The sequence below is a fragment of the Montipora foliosa genome, chromosome 6, assembly GCF_036669935.1.
Source record: "Montipora foliosa isolate CH-2021 chromosome 6, ASM3666993v2, whole genome shotgun sequence".
Classification (NCBI taxonomy): Eukaryota; Metazoa; Cnidaria; class Anthozoa; order Scleractinia; family Acroporidae; genus Montipora; species Montipora foliosa.
Genome location: NC_090874.1, coordinates 4,316,846 through 4,332,001, shown reverse-complemented (window position 1 = coordinate 4,332,001; position 15,156 = coordinate 4,316,846). Strand labels below are relative to the sequence as shown.

Sequence of the window (15,156 nt, the reverse complement as noted above, 5' to 3'; positions counted from 1 at the left end):
GCTGTTCCTACTGTAGAGAATGTAGATAGCTGTTCCTACTGTAGACAATGTAGATAGCTGTTCCTACTGTAGACAATGTAGATAGCTGTTCCTACTGTAGACAATGTAGATAGCTGTTCCCATTGTAGACAGTGTAGATAGCTGTTCCCATTGTAGACACTGTAGATAGCTGTTCCCATTGTAGATAGTGTAGATAGCTGTTCCTACTGTAGACAGTGTATATAACTGTTCCTACTGTAGACAGTGTAGATAGTTGTTTCTATGTAGACAGTTCATTTTAGTGTACATGAGGAGTAGCTTACACTTTCCTTTAACTCATTTGCATATATTCGTGATAGCGTATCATGAAATTACGACCGATTTCTTCAAATCACCCCAGTCTTACTCGTCTTTTTGCTCAGCAGAGAAAAGATGGCGGCGCCCTGTGTGTGTCTGGCCACTAGGGGATTTTTCTCTTGTTCTATTTTACCATCATTCCGGACGATTTCTTCATCAGTCAAGGCGAAAGGTATCTTGCACAAACTCTCTTTTTTTTCTCAATACGATGAATAGTTGGCCAACATTGCTCCGTTAAGGCTGAACTTTAGAATACCCACAGGCGCCCTATAATTTTGCAATGCATAACTATTGTTAAGTAAAAGAGCTTAACGGTGAAAAGAGTTAAAAATTAAGTTAAGTTGAAGAACTGAATGTCTTTTCTCAAGCAATAAACTTTCCCTACCTCAAATACGTTGTTCACTTTTGTTTTGTGTCGATTCATTGGCCATTGCTGATATAGTGAAGTCAGTACTCGTTTATATCCTCTGAAGCGAAGCGAAGGCTGCACACTCATCACCTCCGGAGCCGAACACCACTCCACAGTTTGATCTCCCTTCACATACAAAAATCCTCAATCCCGATAAAATTCCCATTTCCATATATAGCCCAATGATATTCCCTCCACATACATATTAGTAAGTTCAGCTGTTTAGCAATCTTTTTATCTGTGACTGAGGTTGTGCACCTACCAAGGCATTGCGTGTGCCAAATGTTGAATTTCAATAGCTGCTCTGATTGGTTGGAAGCATTGCCAGTGCATGATAATTTTGACTGAACCAATCAGAGCAGCTAACAAAAGTGAACAACATATTCCGAGAGAAAGACGTTCAGTTTTTCAACTCAACTTAATTTTTAACTCTTTTCACCATTAAACTCTCTTACTACATAATAGTTATGCATTGCAAAATCGCATTGTGAGCTTGGGGTGGCTGTGGAATACCCGGCCACTAAATTTTGCAGAATGAGGACAATGTGCGAGCCAACGAGCCATGTGAGTCACACCGTTATTGAAACTGTTTTAAAGTGGGTGCGTAGCTGTTTATCAGTGCTATTTGAAATGGGTGTTTAGACTTAAATGCCGGCTCGCAGATTGTCCAGCCCCAATTTTGGATTGATATCTTCAAAAAAAACAGTGGTTGCTGGATATCCTAAAGCTGCTGCAAAGTGGGAATGCTGAACTAACGGAAGATGTTCAAGACGTTCCATCTTAACCCAACTCCAGCTTGCCACACTTATTACTCCAAACACCACAATTGTACACTTAGTTACAGGTGCGGATCCAGGATTTTTCCTTGGAGGGGGGTGCACCACACCACAGGTCATCTAGATCCGCCCTGGAGATAGTATACCGAAAAATTGAAAACTTGTGCTGGAGGAAATGTTGAAGCCTTTTGCTCTGGCTTTAAAACTATGTTTTCAATGTATCTCTTTTCCTCTAACCCTTTTTGTCTTTGTTTAGCCCTGGTTGTAAACAGCATTGTGGTAAATTTACCAGTGTTGAAGGCACATGTTAGAAGAATTTCCACCTACAAACTTCAAGCCAATGTATCACAAATTACCACCTGTGAGATGACTTTTCATTCAAAGCAACTCACCAGAGTCCAAAGTCTATATAAGTTTGGATCATTGACAGATTTTGTTAAACGAACTGACAGGTCACTTGGATCAAAGCGAATAACAAGTATGACTGCAAGATACATTAATACTAAGAGTAAGCTTGGGAAAAGGAAATCTTGCAAAGCGGTCACCAAGAGGTTCATAAGGACAGGGAAGGGGAAGCTGAAGAGATGGAGAGCTGGGAAAAACCACAAAATGATGAACAAAGGACCCAAGAGAAGCATGCACTTGAGAAAAGCAACTTATGCCAATAAGCAACAACTCAAACTTTTGAATAAAATGCTAAATGGCTGGTAAGAATGCCAAACTTAGCATGCCATGGGGGAGAAGATGATGGAATACTCCTCAAAAAGCTAGTGTATAATTTTTATTCCACGTTTTATTTTCCTTTTACTTTTGGTTCCCTTCATTGCCACAATGTCTGTTCATGAGAATAACAAAATTGGAAATTAAACCGTGCAGGTTATTTGAAAGAAACAGTGACATTCTGCTTCTTATCTGTGTTTTGACAGTAGATCTACCTGCGCTACTCCCCACTCCAGTGGGGATTAGTGCTGGCACAGTAAACCACCAACGGCTGGAAATTTGAGCCTAGGTACGGTAATGGCAGGATATCAGTAAAGATAGTGAACACTATTAATCTATGTTCTCTATTTCCATGCTTCCTGATGTGTTACGAATTCCTTCTCACTATGTACATTGTACTGCTACTGTATATTTACAGTTAATCATTTACATCTATACTACCTCTTCCTATGCTAGGACTAGGCTGAGCTTTTTCAATTACATCAAACTTTATTGGAAAAAGACTATAAATAAATAAATAAATAAATAAATACAAACTGAATAAGAATGGAAATAGAATAATAAAGCCCAAAAGGAGAAGGCGTGAACGGGACACTCAGACCAATGCAAGGCGCCCACCATGATGATAAGAATAAGTAAACTAACTGTGGTGGCACGGACATCTCCGTGAGATAGACCACTTACAGGCCAGATCTACATCGTAAAGTTGCTTTAAGAGGGACATACAAATATTTATCAAAAAGGAGCCCGGGCCAGTGAACCTGTCGGGAATAGCTATAGATGATTTTCAATCACGTGATAACACGGCTATGTTGGTGCACAAAACAATAGCAAATTATGGCTCATGTTTTGCATTATAATATAGTTAAATTCCCAAAAGACTTTTTAATCTATTGTTCTGTGCACCAACATGGCTGCTGTGACTTCAGGTGAAAACCATCTATTCTTCATACAGTGTTCCACAATTTTACAATACGAACAAAATATGATGCTTGGAAAGTGCAGGTCTTGCAGGCACGTGGCAAAGTACTGGGCAGGGTAGTTCCAAAACTGGTTTGGGTTGTAGCGGTAACCAGGTTAGCGCTAATACTGCTTCGGACAACTTACTTTCCTCTTACCAAAGTTTCAGCCCACCTTTTCCAAAGTTAAGACGAAATCCGATAGAAAATTTAGCAATTGCAGTTTTTAGTGGACAAAAATCTGGTACCAGAATAATTTTAAGTATTTTACAGTCTTTTTTACATTTCCTGAAAGCTAAAGATATAAATAGTTGCCTGAAATAACACCGAAAACAATTTTCCATGGGAACGAGAGAAATTTTGCAAACACAGGTAAAATTTCATCATCAGTTTCATTTCATCAGTACTTTCAAGTGTTTCTTACGAAGTTCAACAGTTGTTTTTGACGTTTGGTGTTGCTAGAAATGACTTTTTTTGCGAAGATATTTAAAACAGTCGTACAGAAGTTTGCAATACGATGTTTATAATCTTGGTACTAGGTTTTTGTCCACCTGTTACTCGAACTTCTGATGGATTCCGTCTTAATTCCCTTTTCTGCCCATAAATTGAACTAGAGAACTAAAGAGCTGTACAGCACTAACAGATCTTCCCCAGAAAACAGCTCTGTTTTTGGAGAACTAATAAGTATATTACTGTTTAAGAGCACTAAGGTTATGGTCAGGAAGAGAGAGCGACTTTTGTCGCCGGAAAAGATTTTTTATCGACCATGCAGTCTTGACATGTACTTCTTCCGATTGAGCAACATTGGATTCCGAAGCCACGCTATCGCGAATCGAGCAGCAATCGTCTCCGACGGTATTGCCGGATTCGACGTCACTTTTCACGTTTTCCTTGACACGTGCAGTTACGTGAAGTGTTCCTTCGTCTTGTTCCATTCCCTCCGGTTTTTCTCTCTGTCCTTTCGGAGTTTCTCGTAAGAGCCCACTGTAAGTGCAGTTGATGTCAGGGTATCTGTCGTCGTTGTCTACGTCATCGATCCTTACAAGGTCGTAGGCTATGGCAACGCTTTGATGTTCAGTGAAAGTCGTCGCCAATTTGTCGTCGGGGTCTGAGTTCAACCTAACAGTACAGTAAGTATTAGACAGTTATCCTGGGCTAATATTCAGTTAAATTAGGCACGCATTGCGTACGTGTGGTAGCGCTCTAACATGTAGGCTTTTGCGGATTGTGCTAGCATAATTTTTGGCATAATTGTAGCAAAAAAGCGTAATTTTTTTAAACGAGCACTGCCACGGCATAATTAGCAAATTTTAGCACTTTTTGGAGCATAACTTCATAAAATTTAGTAAATATGGTGTGTTTTGTACAGAAACAGGAACCCATGACCCGGAGCCTACAGCTCCCATACTGAGCCTATGTAACAGCATTTTTACAGACCGATCTATTTTTAGACTATCTTTTCCCGAAAAAAACAAAGGCAGTTCCGGTTCGGTGACCCTATGACATCAGCTGTGGGAGTCTCATTCGCGGGAAATTCAATCTAAAAATAAATCGATGAAGGGGTAGTTTCTAAAGAAACTGTGGTGCTGCGTCGGTGGGGAAGTAGTATACAAAAATTTGGTTTTATCAACAGAGTTGATAATGTAAATTGGCCACCGTACAGAGATTCTAAAAGCTGACGTTTCGAGCGTTAGCCCTTCGTCAGAGCGTTAGCCCTTCGCTCTGACGAAGGGCTAACGCTCGAAACGTCAGCTTTTAGAATCTCTGTACGGTGGCCAATTTACATTATCAACTCTGTTGATAAAACCAAATTTTTGTATAAAAATAAATCGGTCTGTGAAAACGCCGTTACACGAACACAGTAGAGTTGTAGGCTCCGGGTCATGGGTTCCTGACAGAAATAAATTAACTTTAGGTAGTATGTTCTTGCAATGCGTGTTTTAGCTTTGCTAATAGTAGTATTGACTTTGTTATGACATGCTTAGTTTTGGCGAATTCTACGTGCGCTGTTAACCTTTTGGAGGAATCTGGTACTCTGGTTTCCCATCCGGCTTCAGGCGGGGATTGTGTAAGCTAGCACAACTGCCATACGACTCCAACATTTGGTGCCGTTATTGCGCGCCTATATGTACAGAATATACGTCATTTTGTGAGCATAATTTCGGAAATCAGGAGCATAGTTTGGGAATTCTGGCATAATTTTGGCATAATTTGGCAAAATTTCGAGCACTGCTAGTATGCTAATATGCCGCTTTTAGGAGTACAATCCGCCAAGGCCTACTAACATGGCGCTTTATTCAATAATTGTCAAATGAGTTGCGTTTTGTCTTCAAGGAGATTCAAGTTATCTTTGTTTAATATGTAGCTCTAATAGTACACGATATCGTTTTGGTACCGTATATCATTATAGTGCCATTGTAGATGTGTTAGGTAAACAGCCCCCTGAGAAGACATGTGGTTAATAGTAAAATAGCTAACCCAAAAGATGAAGAAAATAAAAGGCGATCGAGAAACATTGGCTTCGAGGCTAACATGTTGATCATTTTCAAGTTCCTTAACAACTTCTTTTTCACCACAATATCAATTATCTCTGAGCGTCTGACAAAAATTCACTGAAGTTAAACACTGTCCGGCGTGGTTAGTATTTGGATGGGAGACGTCAAAATATACGACTTGCTGTCAGAAACACAGGACCGAAAATTCTATTTTAACGTTCAAAATGCGAACTAAGCGAGGTGCAGATTTTGTTAGCCTGCCTTATGCAAAACAAGTATTGATGCAAAAGTAAATGAATATTGATAAACAGTTTTTAGGAATAGCAGAAGGAAATTTTCAGGAAGTTTCGATCGAGAATAAAATATTTTTCCATCAGCAACAAAATTTGAGACATGAAAACAACTTAAATTTTGAACTGAGAATATAAAAAGTTGCCATCAGCGAAAAAAATGTCCGGAGATTTTTGTTAAGTTCAATTTTTCGATTGCAGTTTTGGCTGCACAAGTGTAAATCGTAAAATCGAAAGTGACATCGAATTCAGCGGGCGCCGTGATCAAGTTACATCTGAGTCAAAATGATGGCAAGACACCGGGTTTTGTTTTTGTTAATTTGTTTTTTTTTCTTTCAAGTGTAAAGATTGACAAGAAAAGTGCGAATTCAACACAAAGATCACAATCGCCAAACTGCATATTTTGTTTCTGGAAAGTCAAACATTTACTCTCTTTGACGAGGTTATTTATCACCAGGTAATACCATCGTTTTGGAAATAGCAGCTGCTTTATTATTCTTAAGCGTCACAAATTCTTGCCGATTTTGGGGCTCATTTTGTTGAAACTAAAGCACGCTTCCAACAGATCTGTTTATTTTCGTGATTTATGCACGCTCTGCGGACTTACACTCTTACAACCCGGTGACATGGTGTGTAGTGCACTGTGTAAGTGCACTACCACAAAAACGAACGAAGCAATTTACACAAAACCTTTAAATATTGGGGTAACTAAAATACCAAACGTAATAAAAACTAAAATTGCAGGTGTTCTGGGAGATATTTGGGGCGGATCCAGGGGAGGTTCGGTCGAACCCCAAAACCAGAAGGTAAAACATTTAAACAGTTGCAGTCTCTGAAAAAAAACTTGAGTGGACAATCAATCGCTCACACAAAGCTTGTTTGAAACAGCTAAAAAAAGGGGTGATTTCATAGATATTAAACCACCTACAGCCAAGTCTTAAAAAATTCAGTGGAAATCATATTTCCGTGATCTTAATTGTAAAATCTCCCGTGAGGGGAACTCCGTGTACGCACCCTTAAACGTCCGCTCCGACCCCTTCCCTTCATCTGAAGCCTGGATCCGCCGTAAGAAGGACTAGACAGCTCTTTGTCGAAGTTTCAAGCGTAACTCATGCAATTTTAAACATCTCTCCATTAAAAAAACGAAACAAACACCATTAAAATAAAAGCATTTGTTCATTTTCTGGAAAATTCTGTGATTTTGTTAACAACGCTCCGTTTATATACACGTGTACCAAAGAAAAAGGTTACGATAAAAGGGAGATTAAATGTATCCTACAGAGAAATTTTCTAGGTATGGCAGAAAAAAAAACAAATAGAAAGGTTGTTTTTCAATAGCTCATAGCCGTGGGCAGTGTAAGGGTCTTTTTTAAAATGGAGACGTTTGTGGAGAATGATGAAACTTTGAGATAAATACATTTGCAAACGCTATTGATCCAGTCGGTTTGTGTCCTTATGGCATTTTAAAGAAGTCAACTTTGATATCGCTTTGCAGCAACCATAACTACGAACTGTTTCACATCAGACCCTATACGGCTCAGTTGGTCAGTGGTCTTCTCAGTCGACACACACCCTGCTGTCATAGTTACCTTGGAGAAGAGATAGCGGAGGCCAATTTTGCTCCAATGGAATCGGTTGGAAGAATTCCTGAATAGAAACGAAAAAGTAAGAACAAAACTAAGCCCATAAGTAGTCAATCAGGCTTACGCAAGTTAACTAAGTATGAAAAATAGACCAGTCGTAAGCAGTTTTGACTTGCTCATGCAAACGTGTTTTCCTGCCGAGCATCGGCTGCACGAATATGCGTTGCGTTCTGATCGGCTCATTTGGTAACCCGCGTCTATATCCATTGTTAGGTGTTTTTTTTATAAACGTCTGCCGTTAACTAAGTCCAACTTAGTGTGCAAGCTGAGCGTGGTTAAACTTAAAACTGGGTGTTAACTTACGCTGTTTCGATGTTCTGTCTTTTGATGATTTTAAACCCTGTAAATGCGTGGGTTTTCGCAACCATGATTTTCTTTCGTCCTGAAACAAAACAAAATCAATCATTCCACATCAATGATCCAGTTTGTTTTAGTGTGAACTTTTCCTCATAATTTAAAAAAACAGATTCATTATATTCATTTATTTTGGGTCTGTGAATTTAGCCGAAGTATCCACTTTGGAAGCATAAAAATTTAAATACCTCCCATAAGATGTCAGTCTTTTTCTCTTTCACTCGGTTGTTATTTAAGTTAACTACTTCCCCACCGACGCAGCACCACAGTTTCTTTAGAAACTAACCCCTTCATTCATTTGTTATTTAAGTTTGTTCATAGCTAATTGTTTATTTATTTTTTACAGTTTTACGTATAACCGATACTTACCTTTCTCGATTTTAAGGTGGAACCTAAACTTTCTCCCCTTATAACGCTTCTCGCGTTATTAACAGTCCCTGTAAAATCCCTTTGTAAATGGTCTTCATGAGCGCCATTATTGAAAAAAATCAGGTGCTTGGTAGAGTCGGAGAGGATCTGACCGGTTAATTCTTCTTCATTCTGTTCATTATCTAATGAGCCTCGCTCCATGATTTTCAATGAATGAATTTCAAATTCTAAATCGTCTTTAATCATGCTTGTCATTCTAAATTCTCTTTGAAGTTTCTCGTACTTCATTTTCATTTCTTCAAGTTCCTTCTCTAGGTCATCTTTCTCAAGAAGCGCAACATCCAATGCATTCCGCAGTTCAGCTCGTTCTTGTTTTACTGAAACTAGAAGCGTAGCCGCTGCTTTGCGATCGAGTGCTGTCTCTTGGATATTATCATTCATAGACAACTTCAACTTTAACGCCGCTAAGCCATTCTGGAGATCAGCTATAGTTTCTTTTAAAATATAAGCTTCTTCTTGGAGAGCAAAGTTTTCAGCTGTCAATTCTCTTAGCTCAAAACAAATATCGCCCTCCATCTTTCTGTTCCAGTCATTTATTCTAGGGGAGAAAGCGCCTTCTTCGTTTGCGTCGCAGTTATGTTGCTCATCCGATTTAGCTAAAAGTTTTAACTTGTTCTTTAACCTAAGCTGTTCCTCATCCAATGTAACCAGTTGTTGTACGTAATATTCTATTTCCTCCAAGCGAATTTTGTCAGCGTTCGTGTCTTCAAGATCTTTTTTCAGCTGAGCTTTCTCGGTTTCTAACAGATGGATCTTATTTTCGAACAATTTTGTTTGATCTAAACTTTTCTCTTCAACCTCACCACCAACCAGAGAACTCTCCGTAAGGAATGGTTTCCCGGGGATATCATCTTTTAATGCGCATGTCTCATTTTTCGCTTCACCCTCTAAACTCAGTATCTTCTCTTCCAAGGCAAATTTTTCCTTGTAGATAACAAGCAGCTTTTCTTGCAAGTCAATGATTCGCTCTTTGGCTTCCCCGAGCTCTACCTCCAACCTCAAAGTTTCGTCATAGTAGCTAAAGGAATTTCGTCGTGGTCGTAAATTCTGTGGAGACACTCGCACCGTCGACAGCTCGGCCTCGAGTTTCGTGCTGTCTTCGCGAAGGGATGACAACTGTGTTCCGAGATTTTTAGTCTGTATGTTAGACAGCGTGAGTTCAGCTTTGAGTCTGACAAGCTGCTCCTTTGCGCGTGTTAACTCGGAGTTCAATCTGTTATTCTTCTTGTTTGTCGAACGCGTTCCGCTGCCGTTATGTGAAGGTAGCCTTTGTCTTGAGATAACTTCGCTTCTGTTATTTTGTGCATATTTTAAGGCAGGCAATCCTTGCAGGCATCTTAAACTATTAATCTCCTTTATCATCTTATCTCTCTCTATCTCGTACCCGTTTGCATACTGCTGAAGTTCCTTGCAATCTTCCATTGCATTTGTCAATTCTCTCTCCTTGAGCTGCAGTTGGCTCTTCTTCTCCTCTTCACACTGCTCAGTTTTCTCTTGCAGTTTTTTCTTGAAGATGAGGTTTTCCTCCTTCGCCAGTGCTACTTCTCGTTCAACTTTCTCTACTTTTTGGCGCAGTGTTTCTTCTTGTGTTGTTTTATCTTTTTCAAGCGCTTCTCTTGCTTGCTTCTCTTGATGAGCCTCAAATTTCAGAATTTCAATCTCTTCTTTGAGTTTCGCGTTCTTAGAGGTACACTGAAGTAACTGCTGGTCCAATTCATAGCATCTTTCCGTCATTTTCCTACTTTCCTCTTCAAATGTTTTAACCGTTTCTTTTAAAACTTCTCTAGACCTGCTGTAATCCTCACAGCTTTTTGCCAGTGTGGCATACTCGCCCCGAAGCATCTCTAACTCATTTTGAAGACCAACATTCTCTTGCTGAATAGTAAGTAGGTGAAGAAGTTGTTCCCTAACAACAGTTGCTAAGTTGACCTTCGCTGCAAGACCATTTTTGCCGACGTTTTCGCTCAGGCAATCCGAGTTGTCCTCTCTGTTTCGTTCCAGTCCCTTCATGAGCTCTTCTTTATTCATTTGAAGCTTAGATATAACTTTGTTTTGCTCATAAACTATGATTTCCAAGCGGTCGCTTCCGACCCCATGGCCAGACTCTTCATTTTTTGGAAACATGCCAGTTTCCTCCGCCAAACGACCACTTTCTTCCACATGCGATTCATTTTCGTTTTCCCCGTTGATTGACAACGCAGTCAACTCTTTGGCAAAACTCGTCTTCTCTTCGTTAATTCTGCGTCTGATGTTATCAAGTTCTGTTTTCAAGCGGGCGTTCTCAATCACCACAAGAGACCATTCTTCGCCAAGACGTTCGTTAATAACTGCTTTCAACGAGGAAATATCAACTGAATCGTTCGTCTGAGCAGCCCAGGCAGCCTTTTCTAAAGAAAAAGAAGAATCTTCTTGAAGCGATGACAAAATTTCCTGACATATTTCATTGTCTTGAAACTTGAAAGGAGACAATTCACTGCAACCGGTATCCCTGGAGTCCGTTTGTACGTAATTTCTGCTTTGATGGATCTCGTTTTCTGTTCTATTCTCCTCCTGCAATGGAAGAAAAGGAAATCTTTATCATTGCAATCTACCATCAACCGCAGGATGGGCCAGAAAAAGAATTGAGGAAGGCAAGGAGTGAAACCAGCTCTAACCCTCTCTCTCCCACTCTCTCTCTCTCTCTTTCCTTCATACAGCGCTGTGCGTGGCGGTATGTGACAGAAAGAGAGATCTCAGACTGCAACTGTGCAGCAAGAGCAGTTAAGAGCATGATTGGGATATACGAGTTGGCCTTCGATTTCTTTTGAGCACGCCAAGGACACGCCCGTTACACCAGACCCCACCCACTTTGGAGCAAGGTCAAACTTGATTCACTTCCACAGAAAAGGGGAAAAGTGATGGCGTAGCGGTGATAGCAAGCCTCCCACCCGTTGTGTCCCGGGTTCGATTCCGGGCTCGTGGACGTTTGTTGTTGGTTCTCTACTCTGCTCTGAGAGGTTTTTCTCCGGGGTCTCCGATTTTCCTCTCTCCTCAAAAACCAATGATTTCTAAATTCCAATTCGATCGGATTCATGACCTCCCCGAAAACCACTTTCGAGTGAATGGAGCTTCCTGGGTAAATGTCATTAATCATTATAATAATTCTTATAAAACAATATTAACATCTGTAAATCATCAAAACGGATAACTGAATCGAAATTTTTGGGTTCGACGACCAATAAACCAAGTTTAAGGCGCTACGGCAGTGCCTCGTGCAGGAAAATCTTTGCTGACGTTATTCTTTACTTTATGTCTTGTTAACATAAACCGAGTTGCCTCCGCGACTTGGTATTTTATGGTCATCGAAATATTAGCTATTAAAACTGGCAAACTGTTTGGTGGCAAAAGCATTAAGAAGGCCATACATTCTTTGAAATATTGTATCTTTTAACCAAAGTTGCAGAAAGATTACCTGATGTATCCGGCTCATATTTTCACGGATCGCAGATTATGCAATGTACTTTGAATAAAAAGTGATGATTTTTGTAAATTGATAAAAATACGATACGAGTTTCCATTCTTTATCAGTTTACGAACAGTAACAAAGCATTTTCAAAATGTGTGACAGTTTCCTTACAAAACGGTAAGTCAATCGATAGCAGATTTCTCATTTTTTCCCATGCGTTCCCGAAGTGCAGGGTCTAATAGAGCCATAACACGACTTAGCATTTTTTAGTTTATTGAGTATATTATCATTATACAGTATCGCAAAATAAATGAGTTACAATGTGTTTACAAAAGAGAGGCAAATGTACAAACAATATGAAAGGACAGGGTACAATTATGGAAGAAAGTTACGGGTAACTCAACACTGGACAACTTCTGGGGAAAACTGTAATTGCCCTGAGCGGGATTTGAACCCACGCCCCCCTGATCACTAGTCGGGTGTGATGACCACTACACTATCAGGACAACCATGGCTGATTGATCACTTAATGTGTGGCATTTACGTGGGACTCCCTAAGGGTCAGTTTTTCTATGTGATAACGCTGGATCAACATGTGATTTACAGGCAGACAAGGGTAATTAATGTAAAGAGTCAGTTAAGTAGAACCCTTGAGCCAACAACGTATCACCCCCAGGAGGATCGCCAATGGATTCACAGTCCATGGATTCACAGCATGGTTGTCCTGATAGTGTAGTGGTCATCACACCCGACTAGTGATCAGGGGGACGTGGGTTCAAATCCCGCTCAGAGCAATTACAGTTTTCCCCAGAAGTTGTTCAGTGTTGAGTTTCCCGTAACTTTCTCTCAATTTCTCCTCATCGTGGACTGTGAATCCACTACTTAACTGACAATTCAGCAAATAAAATCACTAATTTAACTAGTAATAGTTTTCAGTACATCTGCCCCCGCCTAACATAGTATGAAAGGCAGGTGAGGTACTTTTAAATTATATGCTGAACATGTCGCTCCTGTTTCCGATTCAGTTGCGTCTGACAAATCGTCGCCCCTGTTTCTGATTTGTGTCCGGACAAGATCAATTTCTGAGCCAGGCAACTCGATTTGCATCAGATCTGCTTCAATATTTGACTTTTCAATCGCTAACCCGAACAACACTTTGCTTCTCCTTGCGCGGTCGCGTAGAACAATACCAATACCAATACCACTTGCGCGCCCGTTTAAGCAATAGAGAGCTTTAGATTCTACGACGAGGACGAGAACGAGTACGAAATTTGACTGTCCGTTTTTACCGAAAGTACTTAGAAGATTTATAACCCGGACGATTAATCTTACTCTTTGTCAGCAGTGTAGGTTGCTCAGTTATTCTTACTGCTGGTAACTGAGCCTTTTTTCTGATCGAAAAATTCCAAAACTGCTACCGTGTTGTTGACTTGTTGTGACATGACAACATTTTTGCAAAACCTCGTACTAAAATGACGACGGTATCACGTTTTTCCCGCCAAAATGACTCTGGTTTGCGCGCGCTCACTATTGTTCTATGAGAAAATCTCGTAGTCGTAGTCGTTCTCGTCCTAGAATCTAAAGCTCTCTCACCGCGCCCGGTTGAACAAATCGAGATTGATCCCCTCTCAATATCTACCAATTTATACATTTACCCTTTTTACGCGGGGACTTCTAGGTTGCCTCCTCGGGTTTTGGCGGGGGCAAAAATCTATAACTCTAAAATTATTAAAACTTACAATTACTCGCGTGCATGCCCTAGCTTGTGTGAAATGCTTTCATAGTGGGCCGCCATCAGCAATCTTTTTCAGTAGTTAAATTGACCTAAATACATACAGCTTCGCGTCTTGTATCCAATCTGGAACAACCAGCTGACTTTAAGACCACATTATACGATGTTCTTGGGTATATTACTCGAAGGGAACGTTTTTGGATCTTCTCATGTTCTTCCGATAGATAAGAAGGTAGAGAGTAGTGCTATACTGCACAACAATATTCTTGGACGGAACGAATTAGAGATATAAACAGATAGATATTAACTCATCCAGGGAATTTCCCCCTCGTTTCAATGAACGGAGTGTATGTAGGTAATTTTGATGCTTGACGCCAAGGGACACATATAAACAATATGACCGACAAAAGGCAACTGACTTTCACGATGGCGTCATTTGACTACAACTACCAAAATAAAGTTTGGTTTTCTTTTCTTGTTTAAATTTTTTATTCCCATTGGGGTAAAAATAACAATAGCTCTAATAAGCACGACACAAGCAAAACCTGAAGTATTCTGGTACTTGTAGTGAAATGGTGTCAGCATGCAAATGTCCTAATATGGCGTTTGTCCTCTTAAAATTGGAACTCTCGTTTAGTTATGCTCAGTTCTTGTGACTGCCCAAAGCTTGACATTAAGAATCACACAAAACCACCGAAGAACTTGTCAGAAGATTAGGAATAAATATGCACGAAAAACAAAAAACAGCGAAACGTCTAACACTTCCAACCGATTACACCGAAGGATCTGATTGCACGACATTCTTCATAATAATTCCCTGTCCCCTTCTGAAAACTTGTTCACGATTCGGCGATGAAATCCCTTCTCAATAAAAAAGTTAAATTAAAAGAACAAACGACTTTATTAACATTATTTAAACGATATCAGAAAAACCCTTAGAACCAAAATGCATTACAATCAATTCCCCAAGGCTAAGAGAAAAAGAAACTATAAAGTCCATGTTAAGTTAGTCCCTTACGTGCCCACCCCTACAATCCTGATGAAAAACTAGAACTGTTTGAACTTTAACACAAATATATGCATCTAATCTGTAACATGAAATCCACAGGGAGGAAGGGAGCACTTAGCTTCCAAAGGTGGCCCGATTCGATTCCCGAACTCTACGTCATATATACATGTGGGTAAAGCTGCTTGGATTTCTACTCTGCTGCGGAAAGATTTTTCTCCGGGTTCTTCGCTTTTCCTCCTTCACTGAACAAACTACAATTTGTTTCACTTTAATTTGATTTAATCTTATGTGATCTGATTCGATTTACGCGGTCTCGCCGATTAGTAGGGTACTGTCTTGTGCTCAGCAAGTTGAACTTGAGACTACTGACAAGTGATTATCGTTATTATGATTCAGTTTATTACTTATATCCTGCAACACTTATCAACAGGTTGTCTTGTTCAATGCCATGTTTACTTTTCTCTTCTCTTTCGCACCAAATGGCAGTTTCTGGTCAGTTACCGTTCCTTGATGGGAAAAGTATTTGTTTGCCTGATTTACGGTCCTCAACATAAAATTT

General features: G+C 39.9%; 2 protein-coding genes and 1 non-coding gene across 3 annotated transcripts in view; 1 reads left to right on the top strand and 2 right to left on the bottom strand.

Annotated features, from left to right (window-relative positions):
* Positions 1 to 392: 392 nt before the first annotated feature.
* On the top strand, positions 393 to 2,364 carry LOC138006387 (uncharacterized). The gene is made up of 2 exons (XM_068852681.1): positions 393 to 508; positions 1,778 to 2,364. The coding sequence occupies exons 1-2, from the start codon at positions 412 to 414 to the stop codon at positions 2,230 to 2,232; spliced, it is 552 nt and encodes a 183-aa protein (XP_068708782.1). The 5' UTR covers positions 393 to 411; the 3' UTR covers positions 2,233 to 2,364.
* A 1,382-nt stretch (positions 2,365 to 3,746) lies between these two features.
* Positions 3,747 to 15,156, bottom strand: part of LOC138006384 (uncharacterized) — a 35,247-nt gene continuing 23,837 nt past the window's right edge. The window contains exons 20-23 of the mRNA XM_068852679.1: positions 8,352 to 10,961; positions 7,932 to 8,010; positions 7,575 to 7,632; positions 3,747 to 4,319 (exon numbers count right to left, since the gene is read on the bottom strand). Coding sequence (XP_068708780.1) covers positions 3,890 to 4,319; positions 7,575 to 7,632; positions 7,932 to 8,010; positions 8,352 to 10,961 — 3,177 coding nt within the window. The 3' untranslated portion in view covers positions 3,747 to 3,889. The remainder of the gene's footprint in view (positions 4,320 to 7,574; positions 7,633 to 7,931; positions 8,011 to 8,351; positions 10,962 to 15,156) is intronic.
* Trnat-agu (transfer RNA threonine (anticodon AGU)) lies at positions 12,290 to 12,362 on the bottom strand. The gene has a single exon. It is a non-coding gene; the product is annotated as a tRNA-Thr (tRNA).

Bases quoted from the DNA above. Each gene is read 5' to 3' on its own strand.
- LOC138006387 (XM_068852681.1), top strand. From the start codon at position 412: ATGGCGGCGCCCTGTGTGTGTCTGGCCACTAGGGGATTTTTCTCTTGT. The intron at 509-1,777 runs GTATCTTGCACA...GTCTTTGTTTAG, and splicing joins TTCATCAGTCAAGGCGAAAG to CCCTGGTTGTAAACAGCATT.